The sequence below is a fragment of the Gallus gallus genome, chromosome 1 (assembly GCF_016699485.2).
Source record: "Gallus gallus isolate bGalGal1 chromosome 1, bGalGal1.mat.broiler.GRCg7b, whole genome shotgun sequence".
In the NCBI taxonomy this organism is placed as follows: Eukaryota; Metazoa; Chordata; class Aves; order Galliformes; family Phasianidae; genus Gallus; species Gallus gallus.
The window spans coordinates 105,512,684-105,533,448 of record NC_052532.1 but is presented as its reverse complement, the minus strand read 5'-3'; the positions used below and the strand labels follow the sequence as shown (position 1 = coordinate 105,533,448).

General features: G+C 41.1%; 2 protein-coding genes across 4 annotated transcripts in view; one reads left to right on the top strand and one right to left on the bottom strand.

Moving 5' to 3' along the window:
• The first annotated feature begins 118 nt into the window (after nt 1-118).
• On the top strand, nt 119-5,758 carry DONSON (downstream neighbor of SON). Its single transcript, XM_416713.8, has 10 exons — nt 119-431; nt 530-610; nt 1,332-1,535; nt 1,918-2,096; nt 2,912-3,090; nt 3,191-3,314; nt 3,435-3,536; nt 4,054-4,252; nt 4,891-5,106; nt 5,360-5,758. The coding sequence occupies exons 1-10, from the start codon at nt 174-176 to the stop codon at nt 5,495-5,497; spliced, it is 1,680 nt and encodes a 559-aa protein (XP_416713.5). The 5' UTR covers nt 119-173; the 3' UTR covers nt 5,498-5,758.
• Nucleotides 5,759-7,119: 1,361 nt separating this feature from the next.
• SON (SON DNA binding protein) overlaps nt 7,120-20,765 on the bottom strand; it is a 38,841-nt gene continuing 25,195 nt past the window's right edge. Inside the window, exons 7-10 of one of the 3 annotated variants that reach the window (XM_004934515.5) lie at nt 14,626-14,773; nt 10,432-10,500; nt 10,219-10,334; nt 7,120-9,760 (exon numbers count right to left, since the gene is read on the bottom strand). In XM_004934515.5, the coding sequence (XP_004934572.2) occupies nt 9,602-9,760; nt 10,219-10,334; nt 10,432-10,500; nt 14,626-14,773 (492 nt within the window). In that variant the 3' untranslated portion in view covers nt 7,120-9,601. Of the gene's footprint in view, nt 9,761-9,952; nt 10,137-10,218; nt 10,335-10,431; nt 10,501-14,625; nt 14,774-15,492; nt 15,573-20,765 lie in introns of those variants that run through there. The other 2 variants (XM_004934516.5, XM_040666289.2) reach the window with 2 other exon arrangements.

Here is a 20,765-nt window from a genome sequence, read left to right as displayed (position 1 = left end):
GATCCTTCTGCTTGGTGAGGCTCCAGCCCGGCTCGCCCTGAAACCGCGCGCCCCCCAGGGGCCGGAGGAAATGGCGGCCGCCACCACAGCTCAGCGCCGCCCAGGGGCGGAGCTCGGCCCTGTTGGCGCCAAGCGGCGACAGCGGCTCCCGCTCGGCCGGTCCGCTCTCGGCCATGGACGCCACCGTGCCCGGCTACTCACCCGGCTTCAAGAAGCCGCCGGCCACGCTGCGGCTGAAGCGCAAGCGGCCGCGGAGGAGCGAGCCCGCCGCCCCCCAGCCCTGCGGCGCGGCCCCGAGGGCCCCCTCCGCGCCCGCCCGCCGCAACCCCTTCTCCAGTCTGGACAACGCGCCGCGGCAGCCGGGCCGGCGGCATCAGGGGGAACCGGCACCGCCGGGGGGGGGGCCCGCCTCGGCAGCGCCCTTCTGGCAGGTAGAGAGCCGCGCGAGGCCTTGGAGGGGAAAGGGCAGGTGAGATTCCTCTGCAAAAGACTTTTTTAACGTTGTCAACCTCGTGCTTTTTTCCATCAGTTTTTGGAGTCTGCAGGGGAAGATGAGCCGGCCCGGAGCGTGGGGCTCTCAGAGGGAACCAACGTCCTGGCACTACCCGAGGTAGGGGGCCTCGCTTAACGCTTCTGAAACGCCTCTTGCTGCGCTGACCTCGGGAAAAGCCTGAGCTGGTTAACTGCTTAAAGAAGGGGACTGGCTCTTTAGTGAGGTCCGAGGGGATAGGACAGGGGGAAATGGTTTCAAACCTAAAGAGGGAACATTTGGACTGGATATAAGGAAAAAGTCTTTTACAGTAAGTGTGGTGAGGCAGTGGAACAGGTTGCACAGAGGCGGTGGATGCCCCATCCCTGGAGGCACTCAAGGTTAGGCTGGATGGGGCTCTGAGCACCTGGGAGCTGTGGGTGTCCCTGTTCATGGCAGGGGAGTTGGACCAGATGGCCTTTAAAGGACCCTATGATTCTATGTACTTAGCATTTGGTGGTACATCTGTAGATGTACTAAAATGTCAGCGTCTAATTTAGTGCAGGTAGTTCCTTAGAATCAAAAGAAGGTAAGGAGGGACTTGTCCAACTCACTTTAACAGTACAGAACCTTACAGGAAACAACAGGTTCGCCTTCTCCTTGTCAAGGCTGTGGAATTCCACTAGTTCCTCCTAACAGCCACTGTCCTGTCCAGGTTCTGCTCTGCCTGCCAGGAGGGGTGTGTTAAACCAGCATGGGAGGAAGCCTGACTATGCGAAAATGTGCATAGGTAGCTACATCATTGGTTATTTGGTTTTATTAATTCTCTGTGGATTAACTGATGCTATTTCTGTTTTTTAAGGACCTTCATTTACCCGTTCCTACACCCACCGTCCCCACCTCACCAAAACACGAGTTTCCTGCAGACTGGAGCATAAAAACACGACTTCTGTTTACATCTTCTCAACCTTTCACCTGGGCAGAGCATTTAAAAGCACAGGAGGAAGCTCAGGGATTTGCTCAGCACTGCAGAGCAGCAGAAATAAATTTGCCACAGAGTGTACAGGTAATGAAACTTCAGAAGAGAGCTGGAAGCTGCTGCTTTAGAATGGGGAACCTTTGCACCTCTCCTTAAATGTACTGGCATTGAAGATTTGCTTGTGTTTTGTTCTGGTCTTACTTGTATTAAGAATAAGGCTCATGTAGACAGCTATGTAATTCCATCCACTGTGTACTCCAAAGTATAACCTGTGGCATACTGGTGAGTGAGTGCTCATTAGTTTCAATTGTGAGCAGTTTCCAGTCACTGCCCATCTTCAGTCTGGCTTAATCACAAACCTCTGATTTTATTATTTAGCATCTAATGCAATATTTTTTTTCATTCATCAATTGCGGTGCTGCCTTAAATGAAGTATTTCTGTTCTCCTAAAGTACATTTTGTAATCTAGGAACCAAAACTGTCCACAGAACTGCGTTGTGCCTTTCAGCAGAGCCTTGTTTACTGGCTTCACCCATCATTGCCGTGGCTGCAGCTGTTCCCTCGTATTGGAGCAGACAGAAAGATAGCAGGAAAGGCCTGTCCGTGGGCACAGGATGAGGCCTTGCAGCAAGCACTGATGAGCGACTGGTAAGTGGAACCTAAGCATAGGTAGTAAGATCACGATCCTAGGACTTAAATTAGTGCATAAGTTCCTTCTGTTTTCATGAGAATATGTTTGATTGATTGGTTGTTTAATTATTTTAGCTGGTCTGCACTTATTTTGAGGATGGGGTTAAGGATTGCTTCTAAAACCAAAGCTACCTTTGTGTGTTTAATGTCCCTCTCTGACAGCAGTTGCTGATTTGGATAGAATTATGTGAATCCTGTTAGCAGGTTGCCTTTGATGCTCCCTGTAAAACTGCACGTTGGATGGAAAGTATGCAGGAAAAGCATAGTACTTGCAAACAGGCTGTGCTCTAGAGGAGTTCAATTCTTTGAAAGGGTAGATAACAGCGGGACAAGGAGAAATGGTTTTAAGTTGAGGGAGGGAAGATTGAGGTTGGATGTCAGGGAGAAATTCTTTACTATGAGAGTGGTGAGGTGCTGGAACAGGCTGCCCAGAGAGGCTGTGGATGCCCCATCTGTGGAGGTGTTCAAGACCAGGTTGGATGGGGCCCTGGGCAGCCTGCTCTAGTGTTGAATGGGGGGATTGGTGGCCCTGCATGTGGCGGGGGGGTTGGAGCTTCATGATCCTTGAGGTCCCTTCCAACCCAGGCCATTCTGTGATTCTGAGTTCAGAGCAACTTCCTGGATGCTGAGTGCATGTGAAAATCAGACTAATCACTGACTGTGATCTCAAGCCTGGCCAGAGCACACATCAATAACACCCAGCCAAATCCATCTTGATCCATCAGCAGCAAAGAATTTCAATTACAGAATTGTTTTTTTTCCCTCATTTGCAGGTCTGTCAGCTTTACTTCTCTATACAACCTGCTCAAAGCCAAGCTGTGCCCCTACTTCTATGTGTGCACTTACCAGTTTACTGTCCTGTTCCGTGCAGCTGGTCTGGCGGGAAGCGATGTTATCACAGCGGTGCTTTCTCCCACCACCAGAGGTTTAAGGGAAGCCATGAGAAATGAAGGTGAGGTGAAACCACTCCAACTTCAATTTTAATAACCAGTACATCGCATTAGCTGTGCGTTCCAGAACCACTCATTGGTTTCCTTCCTCTTCTGTTCAAGGCATAGAGTTTTCTCTACCTTTGGTAGAAGAAAGTAGAAGCAAAAAACAGAAGAACTCTGAAGGGAATTTGGAAACAGAAGTTGCTCACGGCCCTGAAGTGGACAGAAGCCCCGAGGATGGCAAGTATGTCATAAATCTTCTAAAATGCTGCAGTTCTGAGGCATTTCTGGACTCCTGCACGTTCCATTTGAAAAACAGTCTTAGAAAGTTTCGCCCTCCTAAAAGCGATTCTGTGTTTCCCAGGGAGGCTGCTCCAAGTGATGATGATGATGATGGTTTCTCTTGGCTTGAGGAGATGGGAGTCCAAGACAAGGTTAAAAAACCAGATGCTATTTCTATTAAACTGTATCCTTTCTTTTCGTCTCACCGCTTACTGCAGTGGAAAGCTCTGCAGCTGTTACCTTTTGGTGCATCCAAGAGGAGTGTCCTTCCAACTTCTAAGACCTACCCTGCACCAGTGTGTAATAAGTGGGGGCATCAGGGGAATCCCTTCAAAAGCAGTTTCCTGCTCTAAACTGAACTGCTTATGTTCTTACGTTTTGATGCAAAATTCATAGTAAAAGTAGGAGTTGCGAACCTTGTTTTAGTAACTGCTACCTGCCAGCTGTAAGACATTGGACCTGGAAAACATTCCTTATCTCACAGCTTTAATATTGAAATCACTTGGGTGTAAGATGCTGCCAAATAATTGATGTAAGGAATCTGAATGAGCTCAAGGCTTGGGGTTTTCTGTTTGTTTGTTTTTTGGAGAGAGTGTTTTATTTGCTTTAATGACTTAATTGTTCAAAGGTGGAGGAGCAGTGTGTTTTCTTCTGGAGTTGCTGTGCTTCTTAAGTTTTTCCTTTGACTCCGGTCAATTCAGTCGTAAAGAGAAGCATGAAGTGCAGGTGGATCACAGACCTGAATCCCTTGCAGTGGTGAAAGGAACAAACACCTTCACTTTATTGAACTTCCTGATAAACTGTAAGAGCCTGGTGGCTGTTGCAGGTCCACAGGCAGGGCTTCCTCCCACTCTGTTGTCTCCTGTCGCTTTCCGAGGTGGAACAATGCAAACGCTCAAAGTAAGTAATGCAGCAATCTCTATTTTCCTGTAATAAAAGGAAAGCTGTACTTTCTTCAGGTACAACAGAGTGATTTTTGTTGCTAGAGCCTGAGTTGGTGCTTTGACTGCAATATGGACTTCCTCCAAAGTTATCTTTACCCACGTAACCTGTGCTGCTAAACTGAAATCCCAGTATTTCTACCTATCTTGATAGCTGTTAAGTAGACTTCCCAGATAGTAAAAAGGTTCTTAAAGGAATCGCCTTTGAATGCTACTGAGATTATACGGGGTCTTAAACTGCAACAGCCAGTTGCAGTGAGAGCCTCTGACATGTTCCTGTGGGAGGTGGTGGGCACTAAATGTTATGCTACCCGTACAGATAGCACAGTCCTCTGCCACTGGAGAAGCTGCTCACGTGGCATCAAAGTTGTTCTGCAGATGATTCTCCTAATACTGTAAAATGTTCCTGTGTACCGTAGATGCTGTGTTTTAGGAGTTGTTAGAGATGCTAAAAACGTAATACTCAACGTATTGAAGTTGACAATATTTTATAATATTTTGAGCCTTTCATAGGATTGTGGCACTGCAGTATGAAGGTGTATGAACAACAATCTTGGTTTGGTTTCAGAATGTAATCCTGTGTGATGTTGGTTTCAGGCTCGTAGTATGAATGCAAAAGCCAGGGTCCGCCTGGCATATGAAGATATCTTCAGTTTGGAGATCGTAGGCCCCGTCCTGCCTCATTCTCTCCACTCACTGACCATGCTTCTGCAGTCTGCACAGCAGGGAGCGTTTTCTGCAGTGCTGTATACATACGAGCCAACAGCTGTGTTTAACACTCATCTCGATAATGCGAGCGCTGCCTTAAAGAAGGTAAGTAAACTAGAAAAGACAGTCTTTCCTGCTAGGAACAGCATCTCTACTACAAACCATTAGGTGCTGAGTGATAAGCAGCTTAATACGTGGGTTTATACTCCATTGTGATTGCCATGTGGCACATTATTCCCTCAGAAATGGGCTTATCAGAAAACAAGCTTTTTGGGAGCTCCCCAAAGATACATCAGTGAACGTTGAAAGCTACAGCTATTTCAGACAAAAATGTGTATTACGCGTTTCTCTTCTTCAGGAAACCATAAGCAAAGACCTGCTGAAGTGTGGGCTGCATTCTAAAACTTTGGATCAACTGAGTCAGGTGCCAACGCTGGGAAAATCTTCCCTCCGGTCTCTGGAAATGAAGGACTATGCCTATGCCTGGAAGTCCTAGGTACGTGCTGGTTGGAGGCGGTGGAGCAGAAAGCTCTCCAGTATGCAGTTGCTGTGCTTCCTTCAGGCCTGCAGGGCAGCACCTGTGCTGTACCAGGAGGGACATAACCTAGTCGAACATCACAGGCAATTCTTGCACGCCACAGCAATAAAACACCTCGTGATGTTTTCATCTTTCAAAGGAAGCTGAGGAAAAGGCCTTGGACATCTCCTTTTGTATTTTAGAAAACATTTTTTAAAATAAAATTTTATTAAGAAGTTTGATTTTGCTTGATCTGAATTCAGTTTGGAAGGCCTGTATTTTTCATGTACGTGTATATTCTATTCTGAAACAGAATTTCTGCTACTGCTCTGTGCAGTAACGTGCACCCATTTCTGAGGGGTGGAATTCTTCTCCTACCACCTCTGAGCCCACTTACAGCACTGAGTCGAAAGCTTGGCCTCTGAACCTCAGCGTGTGACAACTCTTGGTTGAGAGCACCTTTAACTCCAAAAAAACAGAAATCAAATGGATGCAAACACAGTTCCAGTTGCATTTGAATCAGATTAGAAGGTTGGCATTCCCCAGAACTACTGCCATAACTCTCCAACATTACCATCTTTATTTACTTCTGTTAAAATGAGTTAAGATTTTTAATAGGCAATTTATCCAATGGGAGGCGCACCAGAACAAGTTAGAGCAACGCAATGTGGTTATGACAGCTGATGGAAGCAGAGAAAATGAAAGGCAGCAAGGTGATGCTGCTCTGTTCATAGCAAGAGCCTATTTTCAGGTTTAATGTAATCTGTTACGCTACTGCTGTTTCAGAGACGTGGATAATGTCATTTATCACACAGCTATCAGGTAAGCCCCTTCCTGCAGCAAAAAATAGTAAATCTGAAGAGCAATGAGTAGAATACTATCATGCTTATGCACTCCAGCAAGATCTGTAATTCTACTGGTTTTCTGCACAGAAAAGAACAATGCTTGTTGTCATGCCCCCTTTATTTTCACTACAGCAGCGTCCTGTTCACCCGTCATCATTCTGGAGCAGTGATAGTCTGCTTGACGACACCTATGGACCTAACAACCCAGCTCTGTAAGCAAATCACTGCAGACTGAGGCAGTTACACAAGTATTGTGTAGGGCTGTAGTGTTACTGCACAGTAACTACCACAGCACTGGCAGGGTCACAGTACACAGAAGAGCAGGGCATCTGGAAAACCTAGATACACCTAGACCCAAGTCCCTACCTCACAATAGAAAAGGGCAGCTTTAGATTTTCAGATCTGGGGTGTCAGATGTCTAACCGGAGAGAAACCAGCATCAATTCATGCCAGGCAGTTACTACACTTGACTTTCCTGTTTCTCCAGCCTGCTACTTAAAAACTACCACTTAGTTGACTGTCTGGGACTTGTTCTGGTGGCTGCTGGCTCTACATTCTCAGGCACCTGTTTCAGAATGCTCCTTACCACACAGAAGGCAGAAGCTCTGTCAGCGAAAGCACTTCTAGGACAACAATCCCGCAGCAACAGCAATCCAGCAGGCAGAGAGATGCCTTCCATTTGCAGGAGTCACAGACCATTCACTTCCTTTTGAGACAGCTGAAGTGCTCCATAAATAAACAGGTCCCAAGAGAGTGTTTCCTAGTTATTCTTTTTAATAGGACTACTCATCTATTCCTGCATGCAAAGGACACTCCAACCAAATTTACAAACTGAACAGAAGGACATCTCCGCACTAAATTCATTTATCATTCTAAACAACAGGAATGAAACTAAAACAGAAACCTCAAAGTCATGAAGAAGTGCCATAATTGAAGTATTACAGATATTAATATTTTAAGTATTGAAAATCAAAGGTTAAATCTACATACAGTACCACGTCTTTTAAGGCGTGAAATCCAGAATTTGCCTCAACAGTTACTTTTGAAATGGAGTCTTCTATGGGACTGAATTCATCTGTTCCTCAAAACATATCTTTCCAATATACACGGAGAATATAAACCCCAAAAGAACAAAATTAACAAAGTACAATAGATTATGTTCCAGATTTGATAATCAACAGATCCGAAACCTGTGCTTATATGGACACCACGGACGGAACAGCACGAGCAACACTGCTGATGTTTTAGCTGTATCAGCAGACACTTGAACAAAAGCCTGAATAGGAGCTGCCTCCCACATCCTGAGTTAACTGCTTGGAGTCAGACATCACAAAGCTGGACTTGCCTAAGATGGATACAATCCCCAGTTCTCCCAGAGTCAGTCTTTCCATCGCTGTACCATCTGCTTAGCTTTGTTTTTCAAATGCACACCTTATAACTTGTTCAGAAAACGAGGCAAGGAGATCTTCAAACAATTTTACACAGAGACTGAAGGTGAGAAGCCGAAGGGAGAAAACTTTTAATTAGAGACAACTACGTCCACAAAAGAAAAAAAAAAACCTGTCATTTCTAGAGTGCTTTGATAGACTAATAAAGGGGTTCATTTATTGGGTGTGTGGTGGAGAACGCAGTACCATTTCTCTGCTGTATGCAAAATGAGATGCTGGTACTTGTCCACTGAGGGCAAAGGAAGATACCTTGTTCAGTAACAGCTGAGAGAGCACACACAAACAATTTACTCTGCGGAAGAAGAGCTACTAGTAATCCATCACTTCCAAGATCCTACTGCCGTTGCAAAGGTCGTTCACTTTAGGCCTGAGCACAGTCTTACTGCATACAAATTGCAATTTGTTCCTGTTCCCGATGAAGCTCTGGTCAGTTGATGTAAATACAAAAAAATCCTCAAAGACTTCGGAAATAAACACCTGGACTACTGCAGTAGTGAACTACTGCCGTAATCCTGGCAGTCTGCTCAAAACACAGACAAATCTGGCAAAAGGTGTACAATGCCCTTTCCAGTTCAAAGTGCACACAGCTAAAGTACTAATACTTCTTAAATTAAGAGGAAGAAAGAATAAAAGGAAAAGCTTTCTACATCCTTTCCCTTATCAAACTGCCATAACTCTGGATCAGGTTGTCTCCTTGAGGGCAGAGTACCATTACAGAAAATGCAAGCCCAAGGAGTTCATTTGGTAATAGTCTAAAGCAAGTGAAATTGCCTAGAACAGATTGCACAGCTCTGACGGCTGTTGCTACTCTTGCTGAGCGATACGTTTACACTGTGCGTTTCTTCAAAAAGCTCTTCTGGCATAGATGTTAATTACTGTTTACTGACCAGTGATTAAGATTATGAACTTGTGCTGCTTTATTGACCAAGTTGGGTACAACAATTTAAGCATCATTCTATTCCCTCCCTCCCCCCAATCCAGTTGTAGATTTGTTAGACTTTAAAATTCACATTAACCACAAATCCATACAATCAACATCAGGCAGTGTGTTAATTTGTTTGGAATAGACAACTCCTTCATCTCCCTTCTCAGAACATGCAGGGAGAGTCACTTTTACATCGCAAAGTCTCGCTGGTTCCATTGCTGGACTTTCTGCCGTCCCTTCTAAAGCAAGACTTTTGCCTCATCGCGTATGTCCTAGAGTATGGGCTGCATGGCCAGCTGCGGTGCACCACCGAGTTAAACCCCAAACAAAGCTCCAAGAGAAGCAGCGGTGTTAGCACTGTACAACAGGGCTACTACCACGGCTCGCTCTCTCCCAGGGGTCACAGTACTGGCCCGGTATCTGCCCAGCAGTACACGCCAGCCTCGACTAGACTAAGGTAAGCTGCGTGGCCTTTTACCAGCTGTAGGCAAAAGTGCAAGAGTAGCTTTACCGAGACCAGGGAAAACTGCAGCATAGTACAAAACAGTATGAAAGTGTTAACATTCCATATTGAGGAGAAATCGCATGAGTTTTAAAACAAGGGTTTAGATTACTGATGCCTCCAGAGTCTGTCGTCTGATTTAGTCATTTAAGAAATAATTACATCACTAATGTAAACAATATAAACATACCAAAAACTAAGTATGATTTAAATACATTTTGATGGTACAAAAGAAAAACCTGAAGGTGTCTGTACAGTTTTTACAATGTGGGAATTGCCAATGTATTTACAACATGAAAGGGCAAATACCATTTTTGTGCAGAGTAAAATTATCTGAAATAATGTCAATATAAAAAACAATATCTAGCGGTGTGAGGCACTCCTAAACATGGTGGTATTGACCATGCTTTCCTTTGGTACAAGTCCCATCGCTTGGAGAGCCGCAGTTGCTGCTGTGGCTTTAGCATGCTTCTTATTAAGGCTGGCAAAAGTAGGCCTGTATTCATTTCCATTGACTCTCACCTGTTTGAGATGGATGGAAAAAGAACACGTTAGGAAGTGCCTCACATCTAGCCTGTAAGAATCACCTCCAGATGGAAATCATTAACACAAGATATCACAACAGAAAAAAAAACAGATCACATACTAAGATACCTAGAAGTAAAAAATGACTCAATCTTGCTCACTATCTTTACAATTGTATTTGCACCACACCTGCAAACAAGAAGCAAGAATATGATTCCACACAAGTTAATCATTTTAGTAAGCCGTGGAATGGTATCACAGTTTCTTGATGGATTTGCAGATTAATGCGCTGGAGAGACCTGATTTGGCTTTCACAGAAACAGGACTCTGATACGTTAGCATTGAGACACTGCCCAGCATACCCCAGCCACCTCTGGAATACAGAAATATAAAGATGAATTTAATATCACACTTTAACAGATAAGCCAACAGTAAACAAAGGAATTCAGATTCACCTTAAAAATGAAGTGTTTGCGATGATCAGGCCCACTATCATCCACCAACACAAACTCAGGTGGTGACCATCTTCTTTTGTTACAGATCTCCATCAATGCAGAAACTGGATGTTTGCCTTAAAGAAAAAATGCATTTGAAATTTCAGTGCTGCCATTAGAGCAATTACTTTCAATGAGCCTTTTGGGCATTTTTGAAGATGATAAAAATCTCACCTGAAAGATCCTTCATCACAACGTAATGTCCAGATCTCTTTTGTGCCTTCTCTCCCACAGCAACAAGCCCTAGACAAAACATGAAGTTTGTATATGTCATTCTCACCTTACTTATGAAAATACAGAAGTCATAAAGCATGACATTTATCAGTGGAGACAAAATATGGCAACATCATACAAACGCCTTTTCAGAAGTCTTTCAAACTTCCCCTTCATGCAGCATTTTTTTTTCCCTCCATGCTACAGACACATTCTTATGAGTGCTCCAGTTAAGATTCTTCACAACCGGACAGTAGAAGACTTTGGGTAGTCTTAGGCAAGTGAGGAAACATCTGGCTTTCTGCACCCTCTTTGGAGAAATACTGAACAAGAGATAAACTTAAAGATATCTTCTTGCTCACTATTAACATGCATTGTGCAACCCAAAGCCATCCAATATCTTAACAGTTTGCCTTTAACATACTAGGCGTGTGAAGTATTTCCATTAGACTATATAAAGTGTACCTAGCATGTCCTTTTATCATATGAAACAGTAGCAACACTTCCAACACTGTGCTTTCTTTATTTAGGGGTATTCAAATATTTATCTTTCATGTCCAAGCTCACAGCCAAATTACAGTGACTTCAGAAGTACCAGAAAAATATGCAATTGGGCCCAGCAGGAGTAACCAGAAGTGTCAGTGGAAGCCACTGCGAAACACAGAAGCCAAACGCTTTTGTTTTTAAAATCTTACAAGAGCAAAGGATACAAGCATAGGATAACTGTCAAAAATGTACCAAATACCAATAACTACACCATACTTACCAAGAGACTGAGGTTTCTTTTCATTCATTTTGCCCTTACCTTAAATACATGTAACTGAACCAAATATGTTTTTAACCACCATTCACCACTTCTCAAGACTTCATTCCTTCAGTATTACTTTGTTCCTTACCTCTCTCTGTTTCTGTTCCTTGCTTTGGTGAATAAAGACATGGAGATACTGCACTTGTTTCCAGTTCCTTCCTGTTCCTTCAGCCTTTTTTTGGTTCACTTACTGGTTTTACTTGAAAAGAAAACCTTCCTCTCCTTACCACATTTTCATCCCAATATTCATTACAGCTCTTACATGGACTTCTCAGGTGGCATTAAACCCTATACATATTTTCACAATCTTTCCTCTTTTCCTCCTTACAAAAGCTGATATGGAAAATATCCAAAAAGCTCCTCCCAAACAACAAGCTCTTACTTGATTCATCTGCATTAATACTGCTTTTCCCTCCCTCCACAATACCGTCACGTTCTCCACATCTCTCCCCTGGCAGCTCAGGACGGATTCTCAGAAAGGCTGCAACAGACTTCAATTAGCTCTGTTATTTGCTGGGAGCTGATGCACCAAGCTTCTTTAAACAGAGACAACAGCAACTTACTGGATGACAGCAAAGCACAAAAAGGTTTCTGTTTCAGTGCTGTCTCTCAGAGGATCACAGATGTGACTCGGTGTCCAGAAAAAACAAGGTCTAATGGAAAGCTATGGCACAGGCAGACCTTTTGGTTCATGTCTTAGTACAACCCACTGAATAGCTCCTCAGCAAATTGCTTGTTCCCATATCTAAAAACAGTATTTTATTTTGGGGATAAGTTCTAAAAACATGGAGGTTTCTGTCTGCTTGTATTTCAGATTGGTTGGGGTTTGCTTTTGGTTGTGTGTTTGTTGTTTTTTTTTGTTTTGTTTTGTTCTTAAACAAACTGGTCACTTACTGACAGACCTTGTCTAAAAACTTCTACCTTTCAGTGGCAGACATATACCAAGTGGTTTCTTCCAAAGCCTTTAAGTGTCTTTAAGCCTCCACACTGAACTTAAGGTTTGACTTACCACAAATGTAAACATTAGAGAACACTTGAGTATGAAGAAGTTTTTCACCTACTTGTCTTGAATACATAATCACTATTCAGCTACTCCTTTACAACGCATGAAGCACTTGCTTCTCCATAATGCAAGCTGTCACATTGTATACTTGGCCCAACATTAACAAGTATTCTCTATCAACACAACACATTCAGATTTTTTTTGTGAAAATAATAAAACATTTCATCTATTAAAAACATATAAATATGTATTAAAAATAGATAAAAATTAAGCAAAGCTCATCCATCACAAAGGTTAACAGTATTTACAGATGAATCTACCACGTGCCAGAGACTGCCCTCTTTTAGCTCCATCTCACTGCTTCCCCGTTACTGAGCAGACACCAAGCTCTGTTACAGACTGCCCAGCACAGCGCGGTTCTGATCCTTCCTCACACCTTAGGGTTCGATCCTTGAAATTTCAATCAAAAATTCCACAAGCACTAAGGAAATTTCTATCTGAAACCACATGAAGACCCTGGTGTACACTTTCTAAAATGAGAAACTTGAGCTGTAACAAAGTTGTGTAGCATAAAAATTGTTTTAATTTATCATACAGTCAGAGGCTGTGCAACAATACTCTCTCATGCCTCTCTCCTGTGATGTGACGCAACACAAGCAATGTAATTAACACAGCTAACTCTTCCCTCCTCATCACAAAAATCCACTGCTGCATTATGCAGGGTGCTTAAAAAAATAATCTTCAAATTGACTGTTCTCAATTTCTTCCCTCTGACTGATATTTGTAAAACTACACTGAAAGAACTCTTATCAGCACAAGACAGCACCTACAAAGACAAGAGCAACTGAAAAACAGTAACAGAAAGAACACTTTTCTAATACTCTGGTGACAGTGATTACCAGGAAAGTATTTTTTACCCCTTTAAGTGGAAAGGTTGCAAGGAAAAACAGCTGAAAAGCAAGTCTGCACACTGTCCACATTAAACTGAAATGTATGTATTATTGTGTTCTGCATTTTCAAACTGCTGCACTTCTGTTTATAAAACTGTGTTATACTATTAGGTCTTAAGAATTCGGAAAGCAGTAGGTATTTTCCTAACTTAGGATTTCTCTTGTTCTACCTTAATATTCAAACTGAATTATTTGATATTTTAACTACTGGCTTGATCAACTGAGCAGTACTATCTCTGTTCTGAGATCTAGCATCTCAGTAAATAAACTTCATGACATTTGCACTTTTATGCTTTGGTTTTTTTTCTAAGCTCAATTATGAGCATTGACTGAAGTAGGCACAAATCCATAACTCAAAGCATTTCATGCTCTAATATTAGTTGTGATCTATGTAATATGTTAAAGATTTCCAGTTTGAGATTTTTTATTTTTTGGTTTTACTATTTTTAATATTGAAGAGATCAACAATACGGATGATTTCTGAATTCAATGTTCATTTGTTTACTTTGATAACATGCATAATTGAATAATTAAATGATAAATTCCACATATTTTATTTGAAGTTTCAAAAATTTCTGTAGGTATTTCAAATGGAAAGCTTTTCATTAACACATCCTCTAAATACAGAAGTCACATGGGATATGCTGGCAAGATGGCCAGCTGGCTAAATCATGTTGCCAGTTTAAGAACCAGCTCGCTGCCTTCAAGTAAAAGGCTTGTTCTCTTCAATCATATGAGACAAGTGCAACAGTTTTCCACCTGTGGCCATGGACTTTACAAAGGAGAGGAAATAACGGACATTATATAGGAGAAGAAATAATAAATGAAAGCAAGCAAGGAAATATCACGGCAGTTGAGCAGAGGAAGCTGTAACACAACCAGACTAAGAAATGGAAAGTCAGTTAGATCAGATGGCTAAGAAAGTAAACAACCCATTTGGAAGAGCTAAAAATCTGTGTGACACTCTCTTCATGCTAGGACTTCAGCTGTCACCACAGGTTAAAGACAATCAAGCATTCCACCTTCTACCCTACCCCATTTCTGCTTCAGTCGCTTTCTCTAGGCCAACCACAAAGGCTTTTCAACCATTCATTTCCCTGTCCTTGCCTTTTCTACATTTCCAACTAAAGCGTATCTCCAGTTTAAGAACCACATGGAAGCACTTTTTCATTCAAGTGGAAGGCGAAGGTTAAGGGAATTTAATGAACTTCAAGAGTTCAACAGCATAAGGACAGGACCTACAAAAGTAATCCAGGCCTTGAAAACTCAAGTCATCATTCTGTTCATTTTTGTAGGGAAGCTGTACCTAGAAGCTTAGTATTTCAAGTTATTTTGCCTACCTTCAAAAGAAGCATAAGTGTACACTGACATAAAACACTTAAGGAAGTGCTTACCTTTTCGATCAGTCTTAAAATCAACCATAATAGGCTCGACACTGCCTTCTTTGTTTTTTCCAAGCCCTTCTCCTTCTCTCCAGCCCATTTTTCTCATCAGCTGAGCTCCCATTCCTCCAGTTACAGGGGCTGCTCTTAAGAACTGATCCTATCCAGAAAAAGAGAAGTAAAACAAATCCTGAAGTTAGGACTGGGTTTTTAAAAACCAAGTGGGAGCTTCCAAAAACGTTTCTAACAACCTTTCACAGACTCAATTCAGAAAAATACACCTTAGCTTTATATACAGCTGTATAAACCAGAATTCACGCAGACACACAATACACAAATCAGTATTTCCAAAAAAGAACAACTTAAGAAAATTCTAACGCAATCCAAAAGTGGCAAGTGACCCATTTCCGACGTATGTACTTAATGAAACAATAACCGTTCATTCTTAAACACACTACTTTGGTTCCAATGCATCTCTTCTCATCTTGTGAATGGAGGCAGTGTTTAACTGTTTAACTGGCAACAGTCGTGCCAAGTGTACCTATTTATTGAACAAAATACAAGCACATTTAGTAATGACATACAAATAGTGTTTACAAGTATTTTTTTAAATATAGAAAAAATCCCCATTTTATTACACAGCAGTTGCACAATCAAGGTCTACTCTGAAAATCCACATGACACAGATACAGATCTTTCTTTCCTCTTTTTTTTAAAGGAAAAAAGGCGCTTAGCCACACAGTTTAGCAGCAGTAGTCGTCACATTCTTTCAAATCAAATTAATACAATAGTCGTTAACTGTCGAAAGCTTATAAACAGAAATTTTAAAAATCTGTTTTGATGTAAAGAACTTTAAAAACTCCTTAAATGTTTACGTACCTAGGCCTCGATGGCCGCAGTGTTGTGAATAGTAGGGCTGGCATTGACCGTGGCAAGAAGGCAGCTACAAGGATTTGACCCTGAAACAAGTTTCCATATAGAGGGGTGAAAGTTCACAGGTTATTCTGTGAACTATCATCTCTCTTCTGCCCCACCCGCTGACCCAAGTAAGTAAGTCAATCATTTCCATCACAGCAAAAAATTGCTTGGCTTAAAATATACAAGTTTACACACTGGCACTGATAAGTCCATCAGGTATTTCTCATAGTAGGTTAGAGGATACAATGCCTAATATTTTTGTAGAATTTTCACTTACTTTCAAAGCAAATTAATAAAACCTTTTTTTTTTTCCTTTAATTTTGAGTTGTGCTTGCAAAAGTAAGAATTTCTAAGATTTGGACAAAGAGTGATTGAGTTCCTTGGTTTCAATTTGTATGTAAACAAAAACAGAAGTCTTACTTTTGCAGAGACCAAGGATAATATCTTTTTAAGGGGATTAACTGTCCATTATTTGCAACTGACACACACTCATGATGCATGTGTGAAATCCCCGCTATCCAATGGTGGTAGGAAGTTTAAAAAAAAAAAAAAATAAAGACTAAATCCTGGATACGGTGGTAAGATTTCTCCAAATATTCACCTACTGAACAGTGAAGTAAATTCCTATCGATTATGCAACTGGATGCTGCACTTAATATCAAGGTGCTCTGGTGGAAGAGTAAAGAGGTTAAGCTCACCTCTCCCGTGAATTTTTTTTTTTTTGACTGGTGCAGACCATGCAGCGTGTGTGTACAGAGACAATCGTTCCTTCAATACAGACTGCCTCAAGCTATATGCCTAGAATAGCTTTTACTTACTTCCATTTTCATTCTCCCCTCTCTTTTCCAGGAACCTCTCATAAGAAAAGGGCAACCATGCCGAGAATGATACAAACCCCAGTCAATGTCACCCTGGGTTCCGATTCCTCTTTTGTACCTGCTTTGCAATAATAGAATTTACAATATGAACATCTGTTTCATTACCACCAGTGTGTATTCAGTTCACAAGTGAAAGAGTGCAATTTCTCAATGAGGCCATTTTAGCTTTCCCAGCACACCTTTCAAGCCACTAACTTGGGGGTTGGAGGTAGTGTACAAAGAAAAAGGAAAACAATCAAAATAGTGCTATTCAGAATAAAAAATTAAATCCCTGAGCTCCTTTGTTAGGAATTATCAGAGAATGAATAAACTCAAATACTGGGAATAACCAGAGTTCTAAATTCTAAAATGCAGCTCATTAAAAAAAATAATGATTTTTTAAAAACTCTGAAAAACCAGACCACAACTTTCCTAGTGCTCCTACCTGATAATCTAAGTATGAATTTTTACGTATGCTAAATCTTTAACATGCACAGCATAACAAAAACAACAAGTAATTAGAAATGATTAAGTTTTGTTTTATTACACAACAGTCATAGTTGTGCATCATGTTGCAGAGCTGAACAGTGTAATTCTGACAGCAGTATGAGGAGCAAGGAGAAGCCTACTTTGATTCACGTTACTGATGAAGTAGAGAAGGCTGTCAGCTGGCAAAAAAGTTCTTCAAAACTTTTTTTTAAATAACAAGTATGAATCTCTAATGCCACCTGTACAATTATATTCTATGCGCCTCTTCTCTTTCTCGCAATTTAATACAGACATATTTACTCATTCCATGGTTTAGCGGAGTATGAGTAATGACATTTGAAAGTGTAAAAAAATACTAGAATGTTAATAGAAGAGAAATAAGATCTTTTCAGTTTTAAAAATCATGTAAGGATTTGTCCCAGAGAGGCACCTAGTAGTGAGGTACCTCTGCAGCTCCAGCCCATAAGGAGGATATCAAATTGAGTAGTATCCAGTACAACTAACCCCAAATTTCTAATGACTAGGTTATTGTTATCAGAATGAAATAATCATTCAGAAAATAACTATAATCTTTCTAATCCCAAATTTAGTAGACCAGCATGAAAATGTGATGTCATTTTTTCATATTTTGACCTCTGAATTCCATGAAGTCAGACAAATAAAGCATACCTCCATTCTGCCAGCAGACGGAGACAACTACTAAGGCAAATTCTTGTGTTGCTACCTTTTCTTTAAAAAGCAGACTATGCAGTAAAACCTGATCACTTCAGAGCTTTTTTTTTTTTTCAGTAATTCTAAGTAAAAACTGTGACTCTTTTTAAACCACCTTAGGGCAATATCCTGGGGGAGAGGGAGGAAATCAGCATTACTAGCAGAATAAACCATGAGTGTCTGAGTTACCGTGTAAGGGCTTTAATAGAAAAAAAAAGGTGAAAAATTGTTTTACAGCTTTTTGATGAAAGCCACTACAAGTTGGACAGTCACCATTATTTGACTGCAACATCTGTCTTTGAAAAAAAACATAACATATAGCACTGAATGGAATAATCTCTAAAACAGCACTTACAATGTTTAAAACATTAGAGCCGTAATTATTTGAGAGATCTTAGTGAACTGCTATTCTTGGAAAATAAAATATCCTTCTCAAAAGCTGACACGGCTCTAAAGCCCGAGGTCTCTGCCAGAAGGCAGGTTTCTCTATTTTGAGCAATTCTTTATTAAACAAAACACAGTACAGCCTTACAGGTTCATAGTTGGACCGTTTCAGCTGTAGCTCGACAGGCTGTCTGTGAGATTACTCTAAGAATGACTCCACAGAACTTACGAGCACAGTACAAGCATATTTGGTGAAACTTGCAATGCAGCTGAGCTTTCCGTGACTGTAACATTTTCAGCAGCAGCCACGTTCCTCCTCTGACACAAGAGGGAAATATGGCTCTGGGCAGCCTGGTCTTGTGGTTGGCAAGCCTGCACATGGTAGGGGGGTTGAAACTACATGACCATTGCAGTCCTTTTCAAGCCAGGCCATTCTCTGATTCTATGATACGTCCTTGGAGAATCCCTACAAATGCCTTGCAAAGACTACACTCACAATCAGCCTTAGAAATTCTCTTCACAGCTTCTGCATACAGTGAATAGAAACCAATTTGTGGTTAACCGAAAAAAAACATTTTTCTCTGACTGAGTGAAGAGGAGGCCAGTCCAATGTAACCAGCACATGGTTGATTCGCCTTGCCATCTGGCCTTCAATTCCAAATAAAGCTCACTGTGTCATGCAAGGCACTAAGAATATCAACATTCTGATAGATTGCCTTGACAAGCTCTTCTTCTAGCAAGACACAAGCCAGTCCTCGTGTGTGACTGATAATCACAAGATTTAGTTTTAACTCCATTGTTAGTGTTTTATTCAGTTACAGTGACCAGACTGTGAAAGAAGGAAATAAAGGATTTAATTTTCCAGAACTTGGTATACAAAACACAGCATTCTAGCAGCCACTGTGAAACTGTGTGGCATGCCTTAGCACAACCAAATGAAACCAAATCCCAGGCGTTACACTGTGCATGTAAAAACTTCCTTCTGGAGAGCAAATTTAGGCTGGTAAATCCAGAAAAACAAGGGGTGACTCTGGAAATGTCTGAGTAAGCAGACCTCAAGAGAACTTGCCTGGAAAAAAGTCTGACCACTTCCACTAATTTGTCATTTAACCAACAGCACTGTGTATTTGTTAAAAAAAAAAAGTTAAAAAAACAAACCGTACCCCCCACAACAAGTTGTATTTGTGAACTGATTACACCAATGATGATATACTGAAACAGAAATCACTTTTCAGGAGAAAAATAGTTCATAGCTGTTTGATAATACGAGAAACCTAACAATGTATTATTTCTTTATGAATACTGCTCAGAATTCCATGAATAAACATCACGAATTAGTGCGTAACTTCAATAAGCAAACCTTACTTCTAATTGGTGTGTCGCTCATTCAAATGTGTTACATTAACCATTTCAATAACTAAGGCCCTCAAAATTTTGTTGAGGTAAAACTAAAATTTGCAGACATTTTTGTTTGAGTACATATTACCTCTCCAGCGTCATTTTTAAAGGAAGTAGCAATGAAAATAATAAAAAAAGAAATATGCTATAACCCAGGAAATGCAAAGTGATGAAAGCACTTTTCAAACAAGTTCCCTAAGTACTCCAATTTTATTCCCCTCCTGACACTGCTCTTATGTTTTGTTACAGCTACCTCATTTAGTCATTATCTCTGTTAAGCACAGTGTCCGTACACTTAGATAGATTTTCTATGTATATTGATACACAAACACCTAACTGGCACAGGCTCTGTCTCTTCTAAACAGTGCATATCCATGAGTCCTCTCATGGCAAGTGCTTATGGCCATCTCCTAAGAAAAATGCCTTCAGTAAGCCACACCTTCAGTCAGAAACGTGCATTAATTTATACTTGCCACATAACTCAAGAAATCTCACAGCCCTACTGGTAGATGAAGTTTACAAATACTTTTGTTTTCTAATGTTAAAAATGCATTATTTTCCTGGGACAAAAAAAAAAAGAAAAAAAAAAGCAGTGAATACAAGTCTAACTTCAAGTGTTATGTTGCATACTTAAATAGGAACCAAGTCACACGATTTCAAGTGTCTAAGTGAAATACAACCTGTACTTTGCATTTCATGGCTGTACTCATGTCACTGAGAAAGATAACATGCATTCATTACTCATTATCCCTAATTCACTTTTTTTTTTTTTTTTCTGTGAAATCACCCTATAACCAAAGGAAATGACTTCACATTGAGTTAATCAAACCTAAGTTTTGTCAAGGTTTTCACTGGCCCCACCACTCCTAGAAACAGCGAGAGACTTCTTTAGCCCTGAAGTATTTTGTAAAGAGTGTATGGCTTTAACTACATGTCATCCTACCGATATGATGGCAATGTGTGTGCAAACATGGATCCTAGAAAGAGCAAAAGAAGTCAAGCTGAGGAATGCCGAGCAGGAAAGAGGACTGTGTCCTCCTCATCTTCATCCAACAACTCTTCTTGTTTACAGTAGCAGCCTCCATTCCGACAAACCACATGACACTTGCTAGGGAGGACGTCTACTACTGCAAACCACTACATTTTTACAGCTACTTGGAAGACAGAAGTGCTTCTGTCGGTTCACTCTGAACTCTAGATTCAACAAAACATCCCAGTATGCTTCTGCTCCTCACAGTAGCTATGTCCACCACAAACTAGACACCACGCTCTTCTTTAATTTTCTCCTTATAAAGCTTTTTGTTTTTTTCCCCTCCAATCAGATCACAAAGTTACAAGATCAAGTGAAAACACAACTTCTCTACTTTGCCATTGTTGTTGTCAGTGGACATTCCT